At 38.3% G+C, this 10,649-nt stretch overlaps 1 protein-coding gene across 8 annotated transcripts in view; it reads right to left on the bottom strand.

Annotated features, from left to right (window-relative positions):
- Positions 1 to 284: 284 nt before the first annotated feature.
- Positions 285 to 10,649, bottom strand: part of relch (RAB11 binding and LisH domain, coiled-coil and HEAT repeat containing) — a 32,706-nt gene continuing 22,341 nt past the window's right edge. For 4 of the 8 annotated variants that reach the window (XM_055037205.1, XM_055037211.1, XM_055037212.1 and 1 more), the window contains 7 exons: positions 10,532 to 10,614; positions 7,748 to 7,811; positions 7,491 to 7,629; positions 7,276 to 7,392; positions 4,192 to 4,280; positions 3,604 to 3,674; positions 285 to 1,564 (listed from right to left, as the gene is read on the bottom strand). In XM_055037205.1, coding sequence (XP_054893180.1) covers positions 1,444 to 1,564; positions 3,604 to 3,674; positions 4,192 to 4,280; positions 7,276 to 7,392; positions 7,491 to 7,629; positions 7,748 to 7,811; positions 10,532 to 10,614 — 684 coding nt within the window. In that variant the 3' untranslated portion in view covers positions 285 to 1,443. Of the gene's footprint in view, positions 1,565 to 3,603; positions 3,675 to 4,191; positions 4,281 to 7,275; positions 7,393 to 7,490; positions 7,630 to 7,747; positions 7,812 to 9,787; positions 9,871 to 10,531; positions 10,615 to 10,649 lie in introns of those variants that run through there. The other 4 variants (XM_055037206.1, XM_055037210.1, XM_055037207.1 and 1 more) reach the window with 3 other exon arrangements.

Genomic DNA, 10,649 nt, shown 5'->3' with positions numbered 1-10,649 from the left:
TATTAACATTAATGGTAGAGTACCTATGGAGAACAAATGTGCGGGGTGTATGTTGTCCATAAAATGGACTTTGGTTTATTGCACAAAGTGCATAATAGACCACATCAAAAAGCTGGACGCGAAAGACACTAAGCGTGTTGTTTTGTAAAGCAGCCTTTGAAATGGCTGTTTTACAGCTTTTCACATCTGCCGACACCTCGAGCCGCAGCAAGATTGCGGAGCAGTCATAAAGAGAACCGTTCAAAGCCGCGCAGGGAGAAGTGAGTGAACGTTCTCGAAGTACCTTAAAGTACACAACCAATCCATCATTTATTACACCATGACATAAATTTCAAATATACAGAGAGTACTCTCCACCTCAGGTCAGTGTATGATACAGATATTTTGCCGTTTCTCTTTGAGCTTACCCGAAACGGACATTAAAACCAAAACAAAAATGAAATAAAATAAAAAAATGTACAATCAGAAAAACGGCAACACAGGCAAGATGCAACGGCCAGAGAAGGTATGATTAAGTCCAGTGTTTGCTTCAACATTACGTTGTCAGAATTGAGGGGCAGAAAAAAAATGTAGTGATGATCATCATGTATAAGAATCCACATTAAAGCAACACAAATCCATTATGAACAAATAAGCAAAGTGAAGTGCAAATTTCTTTGGAAGTTGGAATAAAGTTTGTTTATCCTTCATTAAGACATAAATAAACAATAAAATAGGAAGCTGTCAACTACAGACCTCAGAGAAATAAAGGCAAGACAAATGTGAATAATTTCAAGTAGGCAACACTTCTAAGTACAGACACACCGTACAAGTCATTAAACAGATGCACAGCCTTGCATTTCAAACGTTTGCCTAAATTTCCCAAAATAATTCAAGTTACCACACCTTTTTTTATTTTAAAAAGAAACCTTCCACCAAAAAATGGTGCTCTTTAAAGTTCTTCATGAAAACCTGCAGTATGAGCTCAGAGTTATGTTTCCTGGAGTGGATGACTTCGAAAAGTTCAAATTAAATCCAATTCTGTGATCATTTCAAGTTCCTCGTCAACACTTTGCCAGCATATCCATAGTGTTTCTGCTCAACACCCCTTGCTTCTTTTTCAGAAATGAAAATGTTAACACTGACAATAAAGCCAGACCCTCAGTTTTTGACATTGAACATGTCGTGATAAAGAATTGAGGAAAAGAGGGAAAAAAAAGGAGGAAAAACTTCACAGGCTTTCACTGCAAATCGCCCCAGTCCCCCCTAAACACTTCAATTGTCCTTAAAGTAGTATGTATCTCTGCAGCATTATTTTCATGTCTCATCGTTCATTTGATTTAACAACACAATTACGTAACTACTTTGGGCTGAACCAGAGCTTTCTTCGCTGAAATAAATCACTCCCAGGAACAACAGGGGGCTTTGTCAGTTCATCGCGATGGCTCATCGGACGTCAGTCAGTTACTTCTTTCTCTGGAAGACGTTGGCCAGCATTGCTCCAGAAGTGGTCAGCTGACCCATCTTACTCAGAAACTTGGTCTTGGCATCTTCACCCACCAAACTGGAGGCAATAGAAATTGATCTATTAAAGGAAAAACCACACAAAAAAAGGCCAAAATAGTTTCAGTTTGTATATAAAAATTTAGAAATCATGAGCTGAAAAATATTTAAAACAACATTTCGATCTTTAACGTTCCTACTGTCAGATGTTTCACCCTTTGCTCGACTTTTTAAAAGAGGAAATACTATGTGCCAGCTGAAACGCTCCTGATCTTTACAGTCCAACGGCTCCTTAAGTTCCTCTTTTGGGTTAGTTACGACTCTGGCTGATGCAGCGGAGAAGTTAACAGCAGTGGACTGAGCTGCTCTATTGCTCAACAGAAGAACAAACATCATATCTTAACGGCAACTGTAAACAAGAGCCAATGTGCATAGGATGTTGAGTCTTCTATGGTTAGTGGTCAGCGTTACCAAACAGTGTTTGGTTCTGAAGAACTCATAAAAGAAAATGGTGAGTTTCACAAGGTTTCAGTTTTCCAGTTGAGTGATTCCTTTTTTGTGGAACACCGTTGGAATTTCTGGTCTGATGCAAATATTTTTTTAGACATGTTCCAGGAGGACTGAAAGTTGTGTTTGTATCAGCATAGAAACACTTTAGGTTTTGTGGTCTATAAGCTCATTGCTGATCAAATGAAGACTTCTCAGCTTTTCTAGCTTCGTAAAGTGCTTTCATTTTCTTCTTTACCCCTGTGTTAGTATCTTCATAAAAGGATCATTGTTCCTACAAGGAATAGATCGGTCAACATGTCAATTACATGCCAGAGAAACATCTCTACATGTCAGAAGATTAAGTGAAATGATTACAGATTTAATGGCACGCCAGTTAATTGTAAATATTGGAGAAGTACAAAGAACTTCAATAGTACAAGAAATTCACAAAGAAAAATCACCCAGTGCATGTAATTAGATTTCTTTTAAATTATTATTATTTTCTTGAGATTGATGGGTCACAAGTAGCCTGGCCATTGCCTTCCTTTGCATCTCCACTTAAAAATTCTCGCTTGCAGCACAGTCTGGGCTTCATCCCCTTTGTTTGGATTCTCTCTGGTAGAAAAGAGAGGAAGTCCATTTTCTGCACTGTTTTAGCATTGTAGTCTGCCTGTAGTTTTAGCAATGGCAGCGGAGGAAATGAAGGAAGCCGTTCAGTCAATGTCAGCCACAATTCCAAATATTGAATTAACATTAAGAGCTGCCTTGTTCGACTTCTCTATTCGCAGAGGAGGATGTACGTTCACAGCACAGATTACTTCCAGTAACCTTCATTACATTGGACTGCCGCATTACGTACATCACTGGCAAATGTTAGCAGTTAGGCGATTCAGGAAGCAATCAGACCTTCTGTACGAAACAAGTAGCATAGAACAAGGGACTGGTTTTTACCAAGATAGGTCCGTTCAGAATTTAAAACTTAAAAATTCCATCCTTGCTTTATGAAAAGTAAACATCTCATGTTATTGTTCACGGCAGCAACAGTAATCCTTGATGAGTTGTATAGCTATGTAAATAGCTATTTACATTATTAGGAGTTTGCAAATGGAGATTAGACTCTCTCATCTTACTAATCTTTACGAGGTCACATGCTAGCTCAGTAAAGATTTTGCTTTTGTTTTGAAATCATGAATAAATCCTGTTTTACTGCTGCTCTCTGCTGCTGTTTCTCATATAAATAATAATAATTCAGGACAGAATGGCTGCATAGGCCTCACTATTACAGTATGAATGAAGATTTACCTGTCTAACATAATAAAGCATTCTTTTTTAAAAAATATTAAACTGGAACCTGTTAATCTTTTTAAAATGATACTTATAGTAAAATATCTTGTGATATGGTGCAGTTCTATAATAGTAAGATGGAAAAGATTACAGCTGTTCGCACAACCACAGAGGGTTTAAGTGTAAATTCATCTTTTAATTTTAAAAATATGAAAGGTTTCAGTTTGGCTCTGCTAGAATCCTCACGACTCCATACAAACTCTGGTTATTGAGAAGGATATGTATCATTTATGACATACTATGTTTAAATATTCTAAAAAAACGTTTTCCAGTGAAAAAGAGACTCACCCTTGTGCATCAGAAATTCCTCTGTTTTCCACCTTTATTTCACACTCTTTGATCATAGACCCTAGAATCACCTGTTGGAAAAACATAGTTTGAGATGAAATGTCACATATGTAAAACTCAAATGCTTCACCCAAACTCCGTCTGACATAGATTAACTGGAAGTTCCTAGATGCTGAATAATCCACTGAACTTGACAAAACTAAGATGCTGGGTCTGTTTAATGCCTTGAAAATATAATTAAACCCTGGTATCAGGACCATAGGGACAGAGCGGATGTACAGACCGACGGCTCAACTGATCATTAGTCACCTTGGGAAAATGCTCACATGAACTGGATAGCGTGAGACTTGATGACCAAAATAAATATTTTAGGTGTGTGTCTGAGTGTTTCCGTGAAAGATGTAAAGAGCCAGACGGATATCCTGGGAATTATGAATAAAAAATAAAAAAAATAAGGGAGCCTGGTGCAGCAGTTCTTGAGAATGCAGATATTCATGTGTGTGAATTTAAGATGTGTGAGAAGAAAAAGAAATCCCCTGTTTGCAGGCGCGTCTGTGAGTGTGCGTGTGTGTGTGTGCGTCTCCTGACCTCATGCTCTGGAGACAGTTGCTCCATGTCAGCGTGCAGACACCTGAGGCCTGGCAGAAAATGGTTGACCATAACCTCCTCAGAAATGACTGGACAACGCAACACGTTAAGGACGAGAATGAAAAGAAATCTTAGTGCCGGTACATTTATAGCATCACAAATGTATTCGTGTATAGAATGTTTCTCAGGCTTTTAAAGGTTTCCAGATTTTGTTGTCTTATAACAAATCTTAATGTGGTTTCAATTAATAGCTTACAGACAAAGTTACACAAAGAACAACTATGCTCCAGAGCCACGAGGACGCAGACTCTTTGTTACCACATGCCATACAAAGTTCTGTTGCATACCACTTCAGCAGCTCATGTTGTTTGAATTAATCAGTTCGTGTTTATTAAAATTTCTCAAAAGTGATCATAGCTTAGACATAACTCATCTGTCAAACTGGATGGTAGTGATGTGACTAAGAAGAATTGCACTACACTGGTTTAGAAGATGATCTTCAGCACATAACTGTCTCTTGGTAAATGCTTTTCTAAAAACGAAAACAACTTTCATTTGATGTTGGACTTCTGCGCAATTTAAAAACCTAGATATATGAGCTGGATCTGACTTCCCTGGGTAGCACAGCACATGGCACAGCGAGGGCTGTGATCATTGTGAATGAGGTCCTGATATCGCCTCCATTGATGGGAGAATCTTACAAAGAAGCAATCGGTACATAACCAATCAGACCGCAGAGGAGGAGCTGCCAGACTGAGGGAACTCTTTAGATGATTTTGTGTGAGAAAAATTTCCAGAGAAGCATGGAATGCACAATTTGACTCATCAAACATGAAACTATTTGATCAAAACTTCCCCAAACCTCTTGGGAGGAAAGATAAAGTCACTGATTAAGACCATTCAATAAGACCAATACACAGATGGCTTCCCACAGACACAATTGAAACATGAATTCCAGGTTTAAATTCCATGCTTTTAAAATTTAATATTTTCCATTCTGTCTTTATTTCAAATGTATGCATTTTTTCCACATTTAAATGGAAAAGTTTACTTTTATTTTACAATAAATAGCTGAATACTATTTTTTCTGTTTCTGTGCTGAAAATTATATCACTTTACTGAAGAAACATACAGTCAATTTAAAAGAACATTCCCAAGCAAACAAACAAACAAACAAACAAAAAAAACAAAACAATTTGCTTTTTGCTTTGATTGGTGAACAAACTAAGGCTTTTAATCCAGTGAGTAGGAACAGATAGAACCTGGAAAAAAATATTTATTTTACTATTGAAACCAAGTTCTTTTGTCAGAATCAAATGCTGGTATAGTTTATCATTTAAAAGAAAAAAAAATATTTTAATTTAGCCTTGATGTTTCTCCCTTGCTAAATGTGTAAACATTTTGAGAGCTTAACTACTGTCCAAACCCGAAATTTTTAATTTTTAGATATTTTCAGCATCTGTGAGAAATAATAAAATACATACAGTACATGTACTGAGAAAATGTAATGTTCTGTAACTTTCACTGATAAAGGTTTAGACTCTTTTTTCAATGGCAGGCCTCTTGCCACTGAAAACGAAAAGTGGAATAAAGGTGCTAATTTATCCATGACTGCCCTGGCTCTGCCACACGTCAAAGTTTGAGGGGCCTATGAGGGACGAACGATGAACAAACGTGTATTTTTAGACATGGGAATGTACAGCTTCAGAGCCTGTCACACTGATTACAAGAAAAAAAAAAAAAAGTACAGTGGGAGGTATGCCCTCTGAGGTTAGGGCTACACCTCCTGGACACGGCAGCACTGAAATGACAGCCTAACAAAAATCCACAGGAATGAACCTCAGGCCAGCTGGGCTCTGTCTGTGTGTTCTGGACCTGGGTGTGGCACGGCGGATGGAGGAAAGGCGCGGCCGAGAGAAGGAAAAAGAATCACAGAAGAGCGGGATGAAAGAGGCAAAGCAATTGCAATGTAATGTAAATGAGGATCCTATCCAGAGAACCATTGCTGAGGATTGGAGCTGGTGTTTTTCTTTACACACTTTCTCTTGCTCTCATCCTTTCCTTTACCGAACCAACCCTGTAATTACTTGCATCCCCAGAATGGAGACAGCTTGCTTTTCCTTTCTCCTACTGCCAAATGACAGGCAAACCCAGCCAACGTACACAGTCAACCACACTCTAAGGCAGTGAGACCACACCGATACGTACCAGCAACTGGGTCAACATCCAGGAGCAAACCAGAGGAGCATGGTGAGCTCTTTATCCAGTCACATACTGACTCACACATGACAAAGATGGAGTAAATACATGAAACTAAACAGGTTACCTCTAAAGTTTTTCTTCAATTTTCATGGCAAGTCAGAATTAAATAGGCCTGAAACAATTAATTGCCTTAGTCATGATTAATTGATTGTGGAAATAATCATCTAATCTAGTAATTATTAATTGGCATATACACGCACTTACTTGCTGAAAGACCACCATCCACAGAACAGTAAATAAGTCAAAAAAATAAAAAAAAAGTTGCATTTTGCATTGTGTGTAAATAGATTTGAACAGAACTCCTAAGGTAGCAGTTCTGGCTTGACCTTGTTCAAATCCATTAAAAAACAAGAATTTTGCCATCCAAATATTTATCCCTAAAAATAAACAGACTAGTAAACAGTCTGTTAATTTATTTTACATCTTTAACAAAAGAACATTATTTCTTTAGTTAAAGATGCATCTTTCCTACAAATTGTTCAGAATACATGAAAGAAATGCTACGTTGTTGCACTTTATGAAACAAAATAAGGAAATATGCATTTTATTATTTTTTAAAAAGTAATTGAATTAATTGTTTATTTGTATATTTTGATATATTTCCAACATTGTCTGAGAAAGGCCTAGGTGGTTAAATCTGCAAAATGTGCCAATTTCTTTTAATCTGACTAATCAAGATTAATAGAAATCTTGATTAGTCATTAGAATAATCAATCAAAAATCAGAATAGTCAATCATAAGAAAAATTGATAGAGAATAATCAATTACTGAAATAATCGTTAGTAGCAGCCCACGAATCAAGACAAGAAAAATGAAGGATACAGCAGCAGGAGAGCGCACTGTAGGCCTCAAACAGGTGGATGGCGATGTCAATCCTCTTGCTTTCCACCGTCTGGCTGTTGTTGGCTAATGCAAGCTTATGAAGGTGTGGCAGAACAACTTCAGGGACACAAACAAGTCAAAGACAGAAACAAAACCTTAGTGTACATTGTAAAATCTTGACTATGAAGTAAAGGAGAGGTTTTTGTGTTGCATACAGTCGTCTCTGAAGCGCGGCTCTGCGTTAGGACCGACCCTTCCAAACGTCCTGATGATCTCCATGTGCAAAGAGTGCTGATCCTGGTACTGAGGGTCTTCAAGGAACGACGCCAGCTGCATTTTCACACGCTCCAGCAGCTACGCACAAACACGTAAAGTATCAGCTGAAATTTCCACAGATGTGGAAAATTACCATGAAACAACCGCATCATTGGCGTATAAATGTAAAGTCTCAATCGGCTGTTAATTTCCTTACCTCTTTTTGTGTGACAGTCTCCATGATGGTACCAAAGGCAGGAATAGTGGCAATCCTAACTGATCTGCAAACAGCAGGAAAACACACAAAAGAAACACTGACCACTTTCTGCTATTGTGAAACTCTGTTAGGCATTTTTCTAAATAATTTGACTTTAAACCATAACCAGAAAGACCTAAATGTTATCTGCAAAATGATGCCCAGTATTTTAAAACATTTGCAGGAGTAGATTGTGGTGTTCAGATCCCACTAAAGCGGCTCGTGTGGCTGAAAAGGCTGTCATCAGTGGAGAGACTCCTACAGGTTTCCCAGGCCACTTTCAGGTTTTCAAACAAAGCTGCGACCTGATTCCAAAACTTAAATCATGTATTTATGCACATTCCTTAATTCAGTGGCACCTTCAGTCTACAATGAGCAAAACCACAAAGGAGTAGGTTTACTGTGGTTAACATGTGTTCTACGTTTCATCCAAATGCAGTGCTTAGAGTGTAATGAGCTGACTGCAACCCTAAATAAGACAGAGGTGGCTGTTGTGTAGCTCGTTCAAGCTTTGTTTAGCTTCTTTCATGAGAAGAAGTAACATTTAGGCTGAGCTAACTGGAGTTGGCAGTTGGACAGCTAATCTCCAATACCTATATCTGACTGATTTCTGCATCCCAGTCTGGGCTGTATGACCTGCTTTGTTGCCGTACAGTACAGTGAGCTTATTATTGACTGAGCATTTGCAATGGAGATGGTCTCTTTACTAATGATTAACTCAGTTCAATTGTGGTAAGGTATTAAAAATGTGCCCTACGGTTGGTAAATGAAGATGCAAGATTATAGCACCTGCCCTGAGTTTTCAGGGTTTCAAAATAGAAAGAGCAACAATTTGCAGATAACATCAGACCAAACCTGACATTTAGTGTTGAGTCGAGAGACAGAGTCAGTCATTTCTTAACTAACGAATAAACAAAAGATAACAGTCAACTTTATAAAATGGCTTAAAACCTAAAGATTTCCTAAAGTGAGGATCTATGGAGTACTTGAACATGTAATTGTTACATGTAATTGACAGCGTTTGAGGCCCATTAGCACAGGCTACCAAGGCAGTGTGTGCCACACTGTCCAACAAGTACCATTGGTGTTTCAATTGTTGCATTTGGGGGAAGCAACAACATGCTATCTGATGACAAAGAAGAATATGCATCAAAGACTGACAGTAGATTCTGTCTATGTGCATCTGAGTGTTTGTCACTGAGCACAAATGGGCTCTCACAGTGATTATAGTTTGGAGAAGAAAGATGTTTGGATGAAGAAGGCAGATACGGACTAATAAAGCTGGGATCTACTCCAGAGGAGATTTCAGTCATATCAAACTAAATCCTAAAAGTTTCACAATTTAATCTGATAGTTGCCAAGTAAAATGGTCCATATGAGTAATTAGCATGTGTTCAAATAATAAACTGATTAGTTATGTAGATCCTTCTGAAGTAGTAAAATTTGACGCACATTGGAATTAATAATATAATATAATATAATATAATATAATATAATATAATATAATATAATATAATATAATATAATATAATATAATTTACTTGAGCCGTTCTAGATGTTGGGAAATTGCTCTTCAGTGAGCGGTTGTTAAATGAGGTTAAATAGGTATCCTCTCATGGCCACTGTAATTGTAAAAAATATTTAATTTCTGATTTTTCCTCATATTCTGCCAATTGTGCAACATTTTACACACAATCAGTAAGATAATACTAAAAATGTGTACAGGTTTAATGTAGAAGCTCATGCCAACTGTATGTACAAACGTGTATTCACATAGAATGATGACATGAAAAAGGCTGCATTCCAACAGGGTTGTTACAAATTTTGTCATTAAAAAGTATTTCAGTTCCATTTCATCTCTCCGCAGGTTAAATAATATCCAAGATATGGCATTGCTAAGGCAAATGTAAACAAACAAACCATGTTACACTGTAAGGATGCAGCCAACAAAATGACAATGATTTCAGAGTTTTCTTTCTGTTTTTGCATTGATTGACTCACAATTCAGGCCCACTGCACAGTGTTACTAGGGCTGGAGCCGCCCGACGGTCAACTAATGCTTCACTCATGCCTCGAAGAACCAACTGCAAACCCACCACACAGCAGGATGAGAGAGTGGGAGAGGTACGGGAAAGGAGAGGTGAAAGTGAGAAGGCAGAGATAAAGGGGATAACAGGTTTTAGAGTGAAAGAAAAAAAGAACAGGGTGACAGGATAAATAGAGAGATGGGGCAAAATATATACCCAACCACCAATAGAATCCTTTAGAAGATGCCCTGCTTCAACAAGGAGAGGGTGGGGGAGGAAGAGAAGGGGTTGGGAGTAACAAATGAACATGCAGGAATAATGCTGTTGGACATTGGTATTGCATGCAGCGATCTGAAGGGAATGGGTTAGTGTTAAAAGACAGATGAGGCGATGAGAGCTGGCATGCGCTAGTGTTGGAGATTGATGACGAACACTTGCAGAAAATTTGTGTGAACAGTGGCTGCGCAGTAGAACCACCCTAGCACAGCCCAAACCTAAACAGGAGCCTCTTGAAACGTTAAAACAAAGCCAATTTAATACAAACGGTCTCACTGAAACCCTGAATCTTAGAGGGATTACGTAATGCCGTTAGAAATGATCGAGTTTTGCGGTAAAATTTGCTCCACGCAGGTGCAGACTCGTTCTAGTGAGATTGTTCTCAAGCGGCAGAGAGAAGGGGGAAAGAGACGCAGCATTGTTTTACTTTTGATCCACTTACATTTCAGGGTCGGAAGACAGTGTGATGAGAGCCGGCACCACTCTCTGAGCTACCAGCGTCTCATTCACCCCCTTCACCAGCAGCTGATCGGATTGGACAGAGCCAGCCGTGAAGTCAC

Source organism: Poeciliopsis prolifica, unplaced genomic scaffold (assembly GCF_027474105.1).
Source record: "Poeciliopsis prolifica strain line A6 unplaced genomic scaffold, Auburn_PproV2 SCAFFOLD012, whole genome shotgun sequence".
In the NCBI taxonomy this organism is placed as follows: Eukaryota; Metazoa; Chordata; class Actinopteri; order Cyprinodontiformes; family Poeciliidae; genus Poeciliopsis; species Poeciliopsis prolifica.
Note: the sequence above shows the minus strand (reverse complement) of the source record. Positions and strands in the feature narration are given on the sequence as shown.